At 37.5% G+C, this 18,611-nt stretch overlaps 1 protein-coding gene across 2 annotated transcripts; it reads right to left on the reverse strand.

Moving 5' to 3' along the window:
- Positions 1 to 955: 955 nt before the first annotated feature.
- UCHL5 (ubiquitin C-terminal hydrolase L5) lies at positions 956 to 18,594 on the reverse strand. 2 transcript variants are annotated; one of them, XM_031595789.2, is made up of 11 exons: positions 18,329 to 18,594; positions 17,028 to 17,091; positions 16,214 to 16,319; positions 8,065 to 8,190; positions 7,919 to 7,980; positions 7,690 to 7,820; positions 6,826 to 6,889; positions 5,582 to 5,684; positions 5,066 to 5,179; positions 3,856 to 3,954; positions 959 to 2,293 (listed from the first exon to the last, which is right to left on the reverse strand). In XM_031595789.2, the coding sequence occupies exons 1-11, from the start codon at positions 18,408 to 18,410 to the stop codon at positions 2,249 to 2,251; spliced, it is 996 nt and encodes a 331-aa protein (XP_031451649.2). In that variant the 5' UTR covers positions 18,411 to 18,594; the 3' UTR covers positions 959 to 2,248. The 2 variants fall into 2 exon arrangements, with proteins under 2 accessions (XP_031451650.1, XP_031451649.2); XM_031595790.2 differs by lacking the exons at positions 16,214 to 16,319; positions 17,028 to 17,091; positions 18,329 to 18,594 and adding an exon at positions 13,010 to 13,093 and having other exon boundaries at positions 956 to 2,293.
- Positions 18,595 to 18,611: the final 17 nt, after the last annotated feature.

An 18,611-nucleotide genomic window follows, 5' to 3' on the forward strand; every position in this document is an offset into this window, starting at 1 on the left:
TCACAGAAATCGAACTTGGTGTTCACTACCACTGTGGTCACATTTCAGTTTTGACTCCCCACTGTGTGTTTATCCTAGAAAAATGCACAGGCTTTGAAATTTATCAAAGCCCAAACCTTGACCCACTCTATCAGCAATACACATCTTAACACGGTAAGGTAGAACGAAGCCAAAAATTCTGTTTCACTCCCTCAACACTTTGTCAATTTATCAAGTTTATACGCAGCTTTACATCCCTGCTATTCTAAAAACAAGCTGCAGACAAATAATTACCCTTAAATCCAAGACGTATATTATGAAAGGTGGTTTTACAAACGTGGCAAAAATTGTCTGAGGTTATCATATCAGCTTAGAGCAAGAAAAACAAAACAATTCTGTAGTTCAAAGACCACTAGGTTTTCAGTTGCTTTGCTTCTGCATTAAATGGCTTTTTTGTTCATTAAAAAAAGCAAAACCATTTTTCACTCGCTGGACAAAAGTTGGTCTACTCAATACACACCATGTTTTATTCAACTAAATTACAAAGCTTGGCTGCAATAAAAACTAGATTATTAAAAAACTAAATCCTCCTTCCTCATATACACAAGGAAACAGAAAAGGCAAACGGAGTGACTTGAATGACTAGACTTTAAATTGATATCCATTAAGGAATAGCAATATTGTGTTTTAGCAAGTATCAGAGAATGTCATGGAACAGCACTCAGACTACCACGTAAAAAAAACAGCTTGTGCAAAGAAAGTAATTTCCTTCCCCTAGCAATACTGTCAATTAAATACTGAAGTGGAGATTATTTGTACTCTGCTATTCTCATCTATGACTTACCTGATTGAAGTTTTGTACAGACATGGATCCCACATCCTTTTTTTTTTTTCCTGAAACACATTGCATCTTCCCAGCCACCGCAAAGTCTCAAGAGGATCCCTTCAGCAGTAGGAGAATGCAGTTTGCTTTACTTCTATCAAAATTTTATTCTGCCAATATATATGAAGCACCAACAGATAAGAGAATCTGTTTTGTATGGGGCTTTCCAGAAATTCTCTAGAGAACATTCTCATACAAGATCAAATGAGCTCACAGTTCAATGAAGTATAACTTTAGATAAATCAAAACTAATGCCTTTCACTGGTTTTAAGTGTCTTCCAAACAGCCTGAGGTCTTTTACTTATTTTTCCCTATTTCTTGTTCAAGCCCTTTGGAAGAACACTGGAAGTTTCCCAAATGACTTTACACACACTTTACACCAATTTTGCTTAAGTAATTTCAGACTTATGCATTGTTGCAACAACCTGTTACTATCTTTACCAAAACAGCTTGCCTGCCCTTAGTAGAAACTGAGTAGTGCTAAGAAAGTAGGAGCTTTTGCACTCCCTTTGATCCATGGAAGACAGGTCAAGTACCTTTCACTGCAACGTTATGAACAAGAACCTTCTTAACGTGTTTTTTCTTACACTGTAACATTTTCTTTGACAATTAAATTTCCTTTTACCTCCTACGGTCAATTAAAAAGTACTGTTTTAAAGAAATAACATACAAGAATACTAGATTATATCCAATACTAACACCCAAAACAACAGCAAAAAAAGTTGCAGTGCAGATACTCAGTCACAAGGTTGACAACCTTCAATACATCTTAAGTTATCGTATCCAACAACAAAGATACCACAGGAAGAAAGTTTGCCAAAATAAAAATGGGAATATTTATTATCTTTTCTACTAAAGCAATGCAGATCTGAGATTATACATTGGTCTTTGCAAATGTTTCTACTGCTAGATTTGTAGTTTTCAACTTTGTAAAAAATCAGACGTGGACTTCAAAAAACAAAGACAAAGGGCATGTCACTGAATAACTGGATAACGAGGATGAGCTCAGAACAACTGTTAGTAGGGATGAGCAAAGAAAGCTCATGCTGAGACTTAAATTCTGGCATTTGCATCATTACCATATACTCACGTGGGACAAAACGGGTACATTTTCCTTGCACATGTTTAAGCCCACTTTCCAAACATTCAGAAATCAGACTTAAATAAGGAATTTGACCAATAGAACCTAAATATTACTTAGTAGTACTACATGCACAAGATGCAAGAGAAGGAAAAAAAAACTAGACCCGTGCATACAGCATAAGACAAACTGTTACAATTGTCAAACGTGCGATGGACAAAATTTAACATTTATGAAAAGTTTTATTTGTTGTCAAGAAAATAGTTTCAGAAGCACATAGTTGTATGTATTTTGCAAGGTCATCTTCACTTGGCCTCCTGAACTTTCTTGGCGTTCTGTTTTTCTTTAGCCTAGAAAGCAAAGGGATATACTGTTAAACTCTGATGATACCAAGATCTATCTTTTGTACGTTCGACTGACTGCTCATAACATTGAGCCTTCTACACAGAACACTGCAGAAGGAAACACATTACATGTAAACTCAGATGCTTTGTAAGTATTCTACTGTAGTTTTACTACTATTTCATAAATAGGGTAGAAAAAAGAATAGTTCCCAGCAAGATTTTTGCAGATTATTTATAACCTGTTTCCAGGTTCCAACTTGAGCGATTCTATGATTCTATGAATTGAAAAGGAATATAACACACAGAATAAACAACTTAAAACCCACAGTTACTATGTTATAGTAAACTACTAGTCTATAAAAGTACTCCTCAAAACTCAACTAAATGAATTTACACATCACATTATGCACAGGTTGTTCTGAATGTAACCCCTCCTATTTACTTCCATGAAAGCCACAACAGATACAAAGACCACAAATTCTCAGCTATAAAAATGCTCTTTTTCAATACAGCCACCACCATTAGCTATGAATTTTTATTAGAGCTTGTAAAAATCTGTACCAGCAAAGGTGACCTGCTGTCGCCACTACTGAAACATTCCACCCATTGCCTCACTGTGCTCATATCCACTGTTTGGTCTCCATAAGCGTTCAATAGCATTGGTGAATGTCAATGGGTGCAATATTTTCTGCCTGGAGGGATTCTATGACACACCTTTGCTTCATACACGCTTCCATGTCAGACATCATTCTGTGAGACTGCCCCTCTGCTGTCATCTGTCATGTGGCAACAACACGTAATGGGATACTGGCAAGAAGGCTTTGCCTGTACTGCCATGCCACCAAATCTGCCTCTGATGTTATGGGCCAACATAATAAAACAGGAGGCATTATTCTCAGAGAAGCCTTTGTATTTAGCATTTTTCCCCCAACACAGTGACATTCAGATCTTCTTCAATTAGAGTTCAAAATTAGGAATATTATCTACTGCAAAAGCAGATAAGCAAGCTGGTACTACAATCTCATTATAATTCAAGCCAAGTAGTTAAACAGCCATATTTCTACATACGTTTAATAACCTTGCCAAGGTGACATACAAGCTTCAGTGAACACACTTAAATCCTAAAAGCAAATCAACATTAATACCTACATACTGTACAAAGGAGAAAGCAATTGAAGCAGTGAATCTACATCAGGACAATGAAGAGAAAATTTCAAGCCTCTAAATTACCAGAACTTTGTGCACAGGTTGCCACCTAGTGTTGATATTTAAATACATCAATAGAACAGTCTTAACAGATCCCAGGTTGGCAAAAGGAAGTCTTGTACTTACAGGCATTTAAGTAGGGTTTGTCCAGACCACAGAATAATTTAGGTTGGGAAGTACCTTTAAGATCATCTACTTCCAACTCCCTGCTATAGGCAGGAATGCCTTCCACCAGACTAGGTTGCTCAAAGCCCCATCCAGCCAAACCAATTTTAAATAAAAAAAATTCATGCCTGTATAGTAGACTGCATTTTCAAGTAGAACGTATGAAAAGTTATAGTGATAAGTTAAGAAATACTCACTTTTTCTACTAATGGTATTAACTGTTGATGTTCTGCTAGAGTCTTTAATAATTCCATGATGAAAGGCAGGTAGTTATGTTTTCTTCTAATGTTTTCAATCTAAAGATAAATTCAGAATATTAACAAAATTGTTCTATCACTAAAAGTGGATTTTCTCTTTTCTTCTGAAGACTCCATTGGAGTTTTTTTTTTTTTATTACGTTTTAGCCAGTTCAAAATAAAGTTCAAGTCAAATTTTTGAGCACATAGTGAAAAAATAAAGGTCAGATGAACTTAGTGTATAAGGCACAAACTCTCCTTAAGGACCTCAAGTGGATAACTTGAAAAAAAACGTTGACTTCTACGTAGTTTCCATAGTATTTCAAAATACAGTTAGGAAGTTTAAGCATTTTTTGGCCTCCCTATTTCATTTTTTTTGGCCTATTCTCATGCTTCATGAAGTGCATATGTTTTTGATTACTTCAGTATAGTTTCTTGATGCTACGGAGCATAATGTAGTGACACTACTCCAGAATAGGTAGCCACAACACTTTACAACACTGACAAGAAAATTAGCACAAGTACAGTAGAGACAAATACGACACTATCATTTACTAAAAAAGGGAAAAAAAATTGGTTATCCAGCTTCTAAATTTTATTTCTTCTCAAAACATTCCTTGAGAATTATTAAAGAATCATCAAAAAGTTACAAGGGGTGATTCCAGAGAAGCTTTCTCATATCTAATTTTCATTAATGTAATACGCCCTCTTAAAGGATGACGTGCTTTCAGTGCACTTGAATAAAATACTTATTTAAGGTAATGAACAACACATCAGTTGTTCTCACACTGTTATCTGCTTAAGAAAAAGATAGCAGCTAAACTGTAACAAAAAAACAAAATACCCTAGGAGAGCTTCTTCACTGAATACAATATCTGTGTGTCAAATTAGTCCAAAGACTTCCTGACTTGGCTTAATAAATAATGAACGTTAATGACAGCGATAGCTGGAAAAACTTGTATAAAAGCTCAGCAGAAAAATAAGATTAACACATGAAATTTCACATGAAATTCAGGAATGGCATGGGAACCTACATAACAAACTGTAACAGGTTACATTTCTAATACCCAAATTCCTACAGATTAATTTCAACAGCCAACCATAAACACAACAGCTGGCTTTTCCTTGCCATGTTTCCCATATTTGGATCAAAAAAGCAGAGGCAACTTACCTTGTATCTTTTTAGTTTTTGGTTCTCTTCTTCGATTAACATCTGATATTTTGCAACTTCTGACTGTATAGAACTTAACATGTTACTACTTTGATCTGTATCCATAGGTTCCTCCTTCCACAAAACAGAAAAGGTGAAGTTAATGCACTCTCTTCTTATTTAAATAAAGAAAAAAAATTGCTGTTTGAATATTCCAATTACAGCAAAAGAAAATCAATTTTGCTTATTTATGAAATTTCTGCAGTTGATTTTATATGGATTAGCTTTATTATTTGGAAAAATATAGTTCCATTGCAACAGTATATTAGCCAGGACAGACAGACACAATGATGTGGCTACCCTGTACTCAGTGCTCAGAAAGCTAACTAGATCTACAACATGCATCTCCACGTGGCACTGCACTAGACAGATGTAATCATCCTTCCTTCCTCCTTTTAGTCGACAAAGGTGGTGAATAATAAAGACATGGAACTGTTATCACAGATCTAATCCAGTGATTTAAACATTGTGATTTACCTCTGCAAGTTGTCGCTGTAATTCTGCAATTCTCTGTTCATATATCATCTTTCTGTCAGATACAATAGCCATCAAATTAAACCTTATCTCACCTTCGCTGTATCTGTAAGAGGAACAAAAAGGAAAAAAAAAAAGCTTTCAAAATCAGTGTTTTACACAAAAACTCAAAAGTCTTCTTCAGGATTTCCTTCCACTGTAAGGAAATACATTTTTGGAGCATCAGGGGAACACAGAGTCATATTAAATCAAGTTGTTGTGCTACAGATCCAATTCTGCCATGAAATAAAAATCTCAGATTAGCACTTTCCAAACTGCAACTCCTAATAATCTGTTCTCCCAAGATACTATTATTCCTGTATGCTATCACAAAAAAATAAGTATTTGAAGCTATATTCCAAAGCAGAAAGAGGAGGCAAATAACAACAAAAAAACACCATGAGAACAAAACCCAAAGGGCATGGCTGACAAGAAAAACTGCACAAGAATACTGCATGCAATATTTGTACTTTCTCAGTATTGTTACTGGCTATAAAGTGTTGGAGACTTACATGATGTGAAAAATACATTCAGCAGTAAAATTAGCAGCCCTTTAAGAGCATAAATCCTGAAAATGTGATTCGACATTAGGTTTGGTGTATCAAATGAAAGACTTAAAGTAGAAGACTTCAAAAGTTACTTTCTAAAAATGGCATAAAATAGACTCTAACAACTTCAGTGCTGCTGCACCTTGGAGTAAGCTGTGAAGCTGAAGAAATTCCAGATGAATTCTTCTAGATGAAATTTCCACACCAAGCCACGTGCCTAAGGTTAATTTTCTATAAATACCACCTATACGGATGTATTTATTAGCTGGTGTTTTCAATTATAAGTGCATCCCCAAACATTATCAATGGTAACGAACGTGAGTTTTCACTTGCAAAGACCCACAGCCATCTAACACATTAAATCTTGCTCTTTTTCAAAGTACTAGCAGCATCTCTCTTCACTACAGATACCTACTTTGACTAACCACACTGGAGCACAGCATATTTGAGACTTAATTATTCATCATATTTGGCTCATGCTGGGCAATAAGTTCTGAAGTCACACACTGATACACACATAAAGGGATGCACAAGCTTCATTCCTTAGAAATTCAGTTGAAAGCCTTTAATCAAAGGAAATCAAGAATAAAGAATTGTTTTCTTTCTTTTTACATGTATCTATATAATGAGTTCTATTTTAAAAGCATCACAATCATTTACTTTTGTATTCGTTTCTCTATGACAGGCCTCACAGCACTTATCCAGTCATCTTGATTGCATGAACCTAGGAAAAAAAAAAACCAAATTAAAAAAATATCACTCCAGGCCATGACTCAATGGTTCCCATACAAGTACAGTGAGAAAAGATATTGGAGACAGAGTATGGAATACTGTGAGATATAGTGAGAAGACACTAAAGGAAGTGCAAAAACACAATTGGTATCATAGAGCTTTTGAAGATGCAAGATGTTACACATACCACAAAGCTAAGCAAGATCACAAAATATGAAATAGGAACTCTAACAGAGCAAAATTAAGCTAAAACTAGCTATACTTTAATATCATTCGGAAATTATTTGCTATGCATGGGGAAACAAGGGCACTGTGTAAGTGTCAGATGTGTATGGGGTCTCACCCATATACAGCTATACACAAACTCTCACAAAATAAAAGGACAGGCTACAGCCTGGGGAAAAAAAAAAAACATCCTTGAAAATATGACATGGGAATTGTTACCTTGGGTGACAGTACCACAAACAAAAAACAATGTTGCAGAAAAATTCTACCAAAAGGGACTGCATATTACCAGTAAGGAAAGACAAAAGCATTACATAGTTCTAACAGTTGTGTTTGCTTGTTTGAAGAGACACTGCACAGAACAACCTATTATCTTACACAGGAAGAGAAAGCAGGAGGAAAAATGGATCTTCTGATCAACAAAAATACAATATAAATTGCTGCAAAGTAGTATGTGCCTTAATTGAATATTAGGAAACCTGTAAGTAATTCTTTAAACAACACATAACCAACTTGTTTCAGCAAGTTCTGAAAATCCTTTGTTTTAACAATAAAACAAAATGCTACCTAAATCAATTGGTCCTTCCCTTAATCCATCCAGCTCATACAGCCGTCCATTAACAGGAACATAGCTTACAAAGTGAAATGCATCTTCTTCTTTTGCTGAAGACTTTGCATCAAATTCAAACATCTGCTGTCTGCAAAGAACATGTAAAAATAAATAAATCAAAAAATCAGATGAAAGGGAATTTGCATGAATTCTTCCTAGCTGGAAAACATGTAAAACACCTGCTACCTGGCAAAGCTGTTGTGAACTTGTCGAATCACTTCGGAGTTGCTTAGTGCCAAGCCTTTCATCTGAAATTGAGTAACAAAATTGAATGGTAAGCCTACATATAAAAAGCCCTATTATTTAAAATACAGGAAGTAGTGGGTACTTACCGCAGCATCAAAACTCTGTGAAAATTCTTTAAATTCTGACAAAGTCTCTCCCAGACGGATATCCTGATGAGCGCAATTTAACAACACACTTACTATGGCTTGAGTAGCACAAGCATTATTTATCACCTGGAAAAAAGGACAAGAGTTTATAACTTGCTCAGTATCAGTGACAAAAGTATAATTCATATTTGGCAACACTTCTGATTACACACACTTTCCTTGCTGAGTCACATTACAGCTTCACTCTAAAAATATGACAGCAAACAGTCTGAGCAGCTACAAAAGCACCGGTGCCGAAGGCACAAATAAAATGAATACTGAGTGGTTGTTGTATATTATTCATTGATTAAAGTAGTATTTCACACACTCTGCTTAGAAACTGTCATTCTATGATTCACTACTTCCACTTTTTGTCCTTTATTAAAGGATAAAAGGAGATAAATCAAACGAGAACGCTCTGATTTTAGTGGTCATTCCACTAAAATAGCATTCAGAGTGAACTACTCAGACTATATTGTATTTACAGCAAAAAAAAAAAGTCATCCTTGTAAAGAGTTTCTTTTGAATGATCAGAATTCCCAAAGGAATTAAGAGCCCCCAAAAAAATTTATATGGGGGTAATAAAACATGTAACAGGATCTCTCTCTCTATTTTTTTTAAGAAATGATGCAGGATAAAACATATCAAATATCCAAGGGATAAGCTAATAAAACTTACAGGTGTTTTGACATATAAAGACTATACTTCTAGAGACTGTTTTGATAAAGAAAGAGCCATATGAAAATTTAGATTTTATCCTTGTTAATTGGCAATACATCTACCCTTTTGAACCAGTTACTACTTTGTACAACTGTTTCTTAAATCTGTGCTTAATATTCCACCGTTAGAAAACACAATCAAAACTCTTCATATTTCAGCAATGCCTTTAATGTGTTTTTTTTTTTTTAATAATATCCACATTAAAATACAGTATAAAAGAATACAAAAGTGACTATAATACAATAAAGTTATGAGGTTACAATACAAGACATCTCAGTTTTTTCCTGAGGGAAATACAGGCTAGGAAAATTAATGTTTTTTGAGCCAGGAGTCTATTTTGCAATTGAAGATGATAACCTTTAGGACTGGCAGAAATGACGTTGATGGGGCTGCAAACGCAAAATCACTTCCAACAAGAAAGGAGGAAAAAGAAAACTTCCCCTCACACCAACAAACAACTTATCACAATCAAAACCAAATTCTCACTGATTGCAAACAATTGTAGTACAGACATCAAAAGTGGGCAGAATAAATCAGGCAACGTGTCTGCCTGTTAACCTCCACAATCCTTTGCACTGCCATTCCTACTCCAGAAACGGCTTCAGAGACATTACTTGTTTCCATCTTCAAAGAAATCCAACTATGTTAGCACTACATGCTGTATTAAATACACTTCATGGTATTCAGATTAGATGTCCGTAGTGCAGATCATGAAGTAAAAACAAAACACTTCCTAGTTTAAGGAAAATCTGGTTGTCTTAAGTTATAGCCACATGAGTCAGAATAGATTACAGAAATTGAGGAAATTTAAATAGACTGCAGGCATGCAAGATAATGGCTGGATTTCACACAATTATGTAATAATTGAGCACAGAGGGGAGTCAATCTAAGGCAGTGAAGCAATGAACAGTAGCAGAACAAAATTAAACAACAGCCTAACAGAATGACATAATTCCAAAGAACTACTATTATAACAAGGGAAAGAGAACCAAGAACTGACAGTTGCCTGTCGTATGACATGGGAGTGGTTTCAGACAAGGCTGCAGAACTTCAGGATGAAATCAGGAAGATCTCCTGTACATTACAGAGAGCTAATCTGAAACAGTGGCATAAACATGGTATTAAATAAGCTGACAGAGAAAGGCAGAAGAAGTAGAGAAGACAGTAGTGATCCCTGTGGTAAAGAGCATGCTATCTGAATGAACGGACACCACAGCTATCTTCCACCTATAGAATAGGATCTAATAAAGATCATGAAAGGCAGAGAATGCTCTATATGATGATCCTTATTGAAAAATCAAGATGGAACAGGTGCTCTGACAGACCATCAATCCAACAGCGAATTCAAAAAGGGAAAGGAAAGTAAGAGAGGGGTTTTGAGTCCAGACGCAAATCAGCTCAGAAACTGGATCAGCTGGATAAAGGAGCTTGAAATAACAGCAAAAACAAGCTTAACATGGATTAGTGGCCTCATTCAATATCTGCCTTTCAGCATAAACAAACTCTGTATTCTAACTACTCTATGAATTAGTCCGCTTAAGTGTACAAGAACAATGTTAAACTATCCTGTCTTACTGCTGCAAAACACAGAATAAATGCAGATCTTAGACCAGTGTTACTGAAATGGAAACATATTACAGAACTACAAATGCTCTCCAGAACTGCAAGGCAGGAAGAATAAGCAGCAGAAAGATTTCCATGCGTGAATCAGAAGGTGGTGCAGATGGTAGATGTAATAAGGCAGGACTTCTGGGGGGAAGGACTTGATCACTTGAGGTCTATTCCAACCCCTGCAATTCTGTGACATTCCTAGACCTAGGCAATGTGAAAGAAGTACCTTGGTGGAGAGTAGAAGAGATCTTAGTACCTATGGTACACAAGCGCAAGGCTTGTTACAGCACAGCATTCTAACAGAGCACACAGCCAGGCCAACATTGCTACACACCCACCCAGTACATGATTTTAGGGAGAAACGGTGAGGATACCCATCTACTTTAATTTCCAGTGTATTTCTGTGACTTAAGGTGTCTCAGCATACACTGACAATATTTTCTACTTTTTATATTGCATGACAGTATATGCAGGTTGTCCTAGAAAGATTTTTCAGCCTGATTTTTAGAATTTTCTGCTTTTGCCCGGGAATCCCAACACTTGCCTGAGTATTTTCTATCCAGAAAGCCCTGGAAAGGTTACTTAAATCATCAATATTCAGGATTCCAACTTAAAGCAGACACGCATTTTTGAAACCCCCACAAATATCTGTGTACTCAGATGTGAAGCCAGATTCCAACATACAAGAAAAGTGCTGTATCACCAAGCAGAGCTTAGCTTACAACAAACCACTGCAAGGACATACCTGAACATGTTATTTTGTTATACTTTTTCACTAAAGACTCAAAATTTCATAAGCAGGCACCTCTGTCTAAAAAACCAGTTGAAGTTTCTGGGTCAGTTTAAGGTTGCACTACTTTAAGATCACAAATTACATTCAGTTGATGGACTAGCTTTAAAACAAACAAAACCACACCTTTAAGCAACCTTGTGCTGTAACTGGTAATATAACTGGCAGATTACAAGACTTCACTTAGAAGAAGCACATTACAAAACAGTAGGTTGGATAAAGTCCAGTATAAAAGAATTGGGCATTAGGACTAAGTTCTGAAACTTATTCCTGTTTAAAACTCCTATTTAAGTCATTCTTTGGAATAAAAAACATTGTGTGTGTGTGTGTGTGTGTGTGTGTGTGTGTGTGTGTGTGTGTGTGTGTGTGTGTGTGTGTGTGTGTGTGTGTGTGTGTGTGTGTGTGTGTGTGTGTGTGTGTGTGTGTGTGTGTGTGTGTGTGTGTGTGTGTATGTGTGTGTGTGTGTGTGTATGTGTGTGTGTGTGTGTGTATGTGTGTGTATGTGTGTGTATGTGTGTGTATGTGTGTGTATGTGTGTGTATGTGTGTGTATGTGTGTGTATGTGTGTGTATGTGTGTGTATGTGTGTGTATGTGTGTGTATGTGTGTGTATGTGTGTGTATGTGTGTGTATGTGTGTGTATGTGTGTGTATGTGTGTGTATGTGTGTGTATGTGTGTGTATGTGTGTGTATGTGTGTGTATGTGTGTGTATGTGTGTGTATGTGTGTGTATGTGTGTGTATGTGTGTGTATGTGTGTGTATGTGTGTGTATGTGTGTGTATGTGTGTGTATGTGTGTGTATGTGTGTGTATGTGTGTGTATGTGTGTGTATGTGTGTGTATGTGTGTGTATGTGTGTGTATGTGTGTGTATGTGTGTGTATGTGTGTGTATGTGTGTGTATGTGTGTGTGTGTGTGTGTGTGTGTATGTGTGTGTGTGTGTGTGTGTGTGTGTGTGTGTGTGTGTGTGTGTGTGTGTGTGTGTGTGTGTGTGTGTGTGTGTATGTGTGTGTGTGTGTATGTGTGTGTGTGTGTGTGTGTGTGTGTGTGTGTGTGTGTGTGTGTGTGTGTGTGTGTGTGTGTGTGTGTGTATTTCCCATATTTGTATTCCATTACTGAAAATCTTTATCTGATTTTGATCAGGTACATTGCAGGTTCACCTCTTATGATGTTATCTATAATCTCAAGTTTAGCCTTAACATAGATATTTGGTCTATTTTAACGTTACCAAATTGTTAGTGTCAAAGAACAAAAGAATTGAGTTTGTAGACAACTGTAGCATTGAAAACACTAAAATAAAGTAGCACACAATATGCTCCAATTAGTAGCACAAAGATAGCGAGAAAACTTTGATTTGTAGTTAACAGTATCATTAATAGGATCCTGCTTCTGCAGGTGCAGATTTCCTCCCTGATTAATTTACTGTTTTACTATCACAACTGTAGTGTTCTACCATCACAGTGCAGCATAAAATAAATACACTGCACAAAATAAAGGCATTATGCCAGTATTTCAGTAATAAAATCTGAAGGGGTTATTAGAATAATAAAAAAAATCTTAGTAAGAAAGTCTACAGCAATGGCCTTATCTTCTGTCAAAAGATGCTTTCACTTCTACACTGATCTGCACAGAACTCTGCTATTCTAAACAGTGCTGACAACAACTAAACACATTGAGTGGTACAATCACATAACCACTGCATGTAAAAATAATGGCAAGGGCCTACTTATGCAACACAGAAATCAGGAAAATCAGAGTTAAGGCTGAAATTGGATCCTTAACTCACCTCATTGTGCCTAGGTATCCTAGCTCAAAGGGTATGTAAGACCATCCAGAGTTCTCTGCCCTCAAATAGAGGACCAAATCATACCTAGGCATAACAGGGAGGCCAAATTTAAGATGAGTGTGCATAAAACTGACCAGTAAAAAAAAACCCCAAACCATTTAATAAGCATGCAGACTCCACAAACTTGAAAATTTAACTCCTCCCTCCCTCCCAACATACTCATGATTTAATGTCAGACAACTTCAGCATTAAGAATTCAGCAACCATATTGGCATGGAAGTGGGTAAGACCAAACCATGAGCATGTAAAAGCTTCTTACAAAAATAGTTTCTTAATACAATTTTGTAAGCTTTTTCTTTGCTGGAAACAGTGTTAGAGTTTATAGCACTTGATACCTAAGATTTTCTCCCCCCGAAATGAAAAAAATATAGAAATGTAATATTTAATTAACAATGAAGTGCAACAGAGCTACACTGCTGATAACATCACTTATTTTCCATACTAAATTGCTGTTTTGTATTAACAGCTACTTAGTCCTGCTCAGAAAGGACTCAGAATTTTACTTTAGAACTTCTCTGCAGTCAGAAGGCATGTATCAGATCTCGTTAGATGCTAACATTTTAAAAAAAGAATAATGTATGAGGAGGGGGAAAAAAAAGTGTCAAATAGGTTTCTTGAGATTTTTCAGCGCTTCAGTATCATTTCAGTTTTGAGATACAGATCAGCAGACCAAAAGTCAAAAATCTTTGCTAAACCAAAAAAGACATCTGAGATTCTGACATTCCATCCCACAAATGAATGACATTATTTTAGTCATCATTTTTTCCTCAGATGTTACAAATCCTACTAATAAAAAAAAAAATGGAAAGATATCTCTCCCCCTCAAAGCCACAGCATGCAATTGGCCTTAAAGTTTTATGGGGAAAAAGAGAAGTGACATGCTGTATGATAACTGGAGAAGGTATCTTACAATAGGAGTATCTAATATGCCAATCTTCTTTTCTGGATGGACTCAGCAAGATTTACTGACTGTGGCTTCAAGAAATACAGTAATATCATCACTATTACAAAGTCACCCGTTACCACTACTTACCTTTTACCAGCTCTGGCCTGTACAGGCTGACAGACCAAATGCATCTCACAAAGTGGCAGGAGATTAAACCAGAAAATACACTAAATCTATAGAAAACTGCTTGCTGACTAGATGAATTGGCCATGGAAGTTCAATGAGCATGTGAGCCATTGCAAGAGATGGCGAGAATCATGCATCTAAAGGAGATAGGCTTGCAAGACCTGGACATCCTATATTCTTATCAATATCAACAGCAAATCACCAGATCAACATGCCTGGAAATTGCTTAATGATTCACTCCAGCACATCTACTTTAAAGGACAACAGGTTCTAGGAGAGCAGGAGAAGTGAAGATGCAAAAAGTTCCTCCATGCTCACAACATGAAGTTTTAACATTTTAAGGTTTAATAAAAAAATACAAATGTTTCAAAGAACTCTAGAAGACAAAGCTTTTTATTGTTTGCTTTATGACTTTTCATGTTCTTGTTACCAAGCCTAACGTTACCCTGACTTCCTGAAGTATATTCTGCAATGCAAAACTAAAAGCTCAAGACCCTTCTTAGACTCTTACTTTCAAATGGGGTCATACTTCAAAAAGAGAAGTATCAGGGGAAGCAAACAATGTTGAGCAAACAAAAGCTTGGAAACTTTTCAGAGGCCATTTACTGAGAGAAAAAAAAAAGATGAAATATCTTGAATGATGATAAATCCACTCTAACTTGAGAAAAAGCCACCTCTCTAGATTCACGTCAGTCATTTCTTCCTGCCAAGTAACTACCTGAGCTGCATCAAGGATTTTTGCTGAGCTTGCTTGCAACAAGGCTACTCTATAGCCACAGGCTATTGATCTCTAGCAATGTTTAATTACTCAGAAAGCATAACCTAAAACAGTGCCTATGACACCTACGAAACTGTAAAGACAAAGGTAAACTGATGCTGATTGTTGTGTCCTAAGAAAGATGGCATGGCAGGACTCAAGATGTGCAGTAGGGAAATAACTACATAAATAAAATCATATTAAAATAGACCAAGCAATAAAGTCATCTATGACAGCATGAAACAGTAACGTAGGAGGATTATAACTGTAGCTATTAGACAGACCAATATGATGGGAAAGGCATTACAACAAAGGTGTGATGACAGAAGGACCAGAACAATAGAAAGGTGCTATAAAGGAAGGGAAGAAGACTGCTCACCTGTATCAGAAGATTCCAGGTTCACAGCAGAAAATGTCACCAAGGAGGGATCTCCAACCAGAGATCCTTTCTCAGTGGGGAGTCAGCCCTTAAATAAGGTCTAAGAGAGGTGCAGCCAGGAGAGGTGTGCCCTTGCAGTCACACAGCTGAATTGCCTTCACCTGTGCTCCCAGGACTGACCAGATCCTTTCCCCAGGTGCTCAATCAGTGGTTCAGCCCACGACTCAACAGTTCCCACACAATAACAAAAACTAATAAAAGACAATTATCTACCTAAGAGAAGTACACATACAGAATAACCAGGGAGCTACAGATATTGATTCTGTTGTTTTTCACATTTCTACTTTCAGTTAGGAGCACATGGAGATTTCTTCACACAAACAGAAAGCACTTATTTTTCCTGTAACTCACTTTAAACTTTCTGATTTAAATACTTCAGACTTAAAATGTATAGAGCAAAACAGTCCATAAAGCCTTGAAGTGTAATCCTAGAGTTATACTGACCTAACTACAGAGCATTTGAGAAACACAAGAGACAAGACCTTGACTGGAACAAACATTTTTCTTATGATTTGTTGAAAGTGGTTTCAAAGAAAAAAAACAACAAACCAAAAATAAAACAAACTGTTTCTTCTGCTGAAAACTAAGTAATTCTTTATGGTACAGAACAGTTACTTCTTCTTAAAGGAGGGGGATGGCAAGTAAATAAGAGCTTTACTTTTCAATACCTGATTATGTTTTTGTCTGCCTTGGCAGATCAGGTTTGCTTTGCTAGCCATCTAGCATGTAGCATCTTGTCTTACAAGATTTGTTAAAGTTGCTTCGCTTAGAAAAGTGTTAATTGCTGTGTACATTTTAACAAAAAGCTGGTTTATCTTTCCATATTAAGTGCTCTGTTTCATGACACGTCTAACAAAAATATGAAACTTGCTGTACCTGTTTAGCAAAAAATATTGTATCCAGCCTGGAATCTTGAACAACAGAACCTGCTGGTTCCTCTCCTGGCTGCCACTTGAAAAGGAATATCAGCCCATGCACCGGCCTAAAATATCAAATTCATAGGAAAAAAAAACCCACAGATAAACAAAACAACAGTGAACAAAATAGATGTATTAAGAAAAAAATAGTAAAGCCAAAAACACCTATGATAGTTTAACTGTATGCTGTTACAGTAATCCTGTTTATTATTTATTTATAAACACAGGGAGCTTGCACTGCAATTTTCAGCTACAGCCTTTTAATTAGGGAGAATGTACTTAAGGGTTCTTTCCATACAAGCTAAGCAATTCCAGTCTGAATTTACATTTAGCAAGTCAAGACCAGTTTTTCTGGTCACTGTAATGATAATAGGTGCAAAACACCTTTCACAACCTACTAGTGACTGGGAAATATTTTGACTGCTATTTATCAATCACACATAAGAAATGGAATGAAAGTTTCAGTACTCCATTTAAACATAAAATACTGAAAGATAATAGGAGCTCCTCAAACGATGCAATGCAAACAAACTCTAAAATCATTAGAAAACTCTTCTCACATTCTAGCTGCTATTATCAGCTCCACCCACAAACAGAAAAGTTAATTAATGAAACAAAGCATTAATAAAAGGTTATTTAGGTTTTTACATCAGGTTTTGATGCAATTCAGTGCAAGCTGAACATCCACCGCCTAAGCTTAGGACAAGCTTCTTGCAGACAGTTCACGCAAATATAAATAAAAAACATACAAATTAGAAAGGAAAGTTCCTTACTTCAATTTTTCAAAGTTTTCCGGTTCTAAACTCCATATTTCTTCTACTTGTGCTCCTCTACAGCCTGCACAAAAAAAAAAAAAAAAAACAGAAGTAAGAAATGTTTCCTTAGCTACTGCATTTAGAAGGGATGTAACTAATTAAAAAAAAAAAAATCATAAAATCATAGAATGGCCTGGGTTGAAAAGGACCATAATGATAATCAAGTTCCAACCCCCTGCTATGTGCAGGGTCACCAACCAGCAGACCAGGCTGCCCAGAGCCACATCCAGCCTGGCCTTGAATGCCTTCAGGGATGGAGCATCTACAGCCTCCTTGGGCAACCTGTTCCAGTGCATCACCACCCTCTGTGTGAAGAACTTCCTCCTAATACCCAACCTAAACCTCCCCATCTTAGTTTAAAACCATTCCCCCTTGTCCAATCACTATCCAGCCTTACAAACAGTCGTTTACCCAAGCAGCTCTATTCCTGTTTTCTTCTATTTTCTCTTTGTAGACATTCACCAAGGTTTTATTTTCCACTCTCACTGGTCATAAGCCAGCAACAGCTTCATGATTTCTGGTTGCAGCAGCATAAGAGAACAGCCAAGCTCATTAATTCCTGTAAACTTTTTGAGAGAACCATTTCTCACTCACTAAGTTCCTTCCATTGTTACAAGGTAAATTTTAAACGCCAAATGCATCATTTTACTTTTTTGTGTGTGAACTATTAAATTTCAACAGACAGAAAGCACCAAATTAAGGCCTGCTCTAATTTTACCGATTTCACCAGGAGCTCAGCAAAATTCAATTGCCTTTTGATCTTCGAGTGCTGGAAGAAATTGTTACGATTACGTGGATCCACACCACGGGACAAATAGATATCAAAGCGTGTAAGTAAATTAGATGGTTATTCTTGTGTTTTAGGATACACAGCATTACAAAGCAGTTTCGTAAAAACTTTTTTTTTTTTCCACCCCCAGAAATAAATGGAAGATTAACGCTAAACAAACGCAGGAGAAGTAAGACTAGACTTAGCTGTGTAACCGCACTACCGCCAAACACGTTAACTGGAAGCCAGCGTAAAACCCAGCGTTCCGAGGGCAGCCCCTTACAGGTCACCCAGCTGCACAGTCACGCCGCTCACCCTGCTCCCCAGCCGCCTTCCTCACAGCCCACACACAGACACGCACACGGCCCGCAGCCCGGCCCGCTCCCTACGAGCGCTGCCGCAGCCGGAGACACGCGGCGGCGCTGCGGCGGGGCCTGCTCGCTGTAAGGCCTGCAATATGACAACGCCTCCCCGGGTTCCGCTCCCTCACCGAAGCCCTTGATGAGTTCCGTGAAGACGCCCGGGTCGCTCTCCATGAGGCACCACTCCCCGGCGCTGCTGCCTCCCGCCATGGCGGCGGCCCGCGCGCTGCCCTCAGGCTCTCGGTGCCGCCAGCCGGCTACGCCGCGAGGCCGAGGCGCGCCACTCCCTTCCCGGCAGGCCCCGCGACGCACGCCGCACCTGGCATCTCTATGGTGAGGCAGGGCGGGAGCGGGAAGTGAACGTGACGAGCGGTTCCGGGTCAACAGCAGAAACCACTTCCGGGTCAGAGC

The sequence above is a fragment of the Phasianus colchicus genome, chromosome 9 (genome assembly GCF_987193195.1).
Source record: "Phasianus colchicus chromosome 9, bPhaCol1.hap1.1, whole genome shotgun sequence".
In the NCBI taxonomy this organism is placed as follows: Eukaryota; Metazoa; Chordata; class Aves; order Galliformes; family Phasianidae; genus Phasianus; species Phasianus colchicus.

Excerpts from the sequence above, each read along its gene's own strand:
- UCHL5 (XM_031595789.2), bottom strand. The coding sequence starts at position 18,410 with ATGGCGGGAGGCAGCAGCGCCGGGGAGTGGTGCCTCATGGAGAGCGAC. Across the intron at positions 17,092-18,328 it reads GGAACTCATCAAGGGCTTCG|GCTGTAGAGGAGCACAAGTA; the intron begins GTGAGGGAGCGG and ends TTTTTTGTGCAG. Across the intron at positions 3,955-5,065 it reads AAAAACTAAAAAGATACAAG|ATTGAAAACATTAGAAGAAA; the intron begins GTAAGTTGCCTC and ends ATTTATCTTTAG.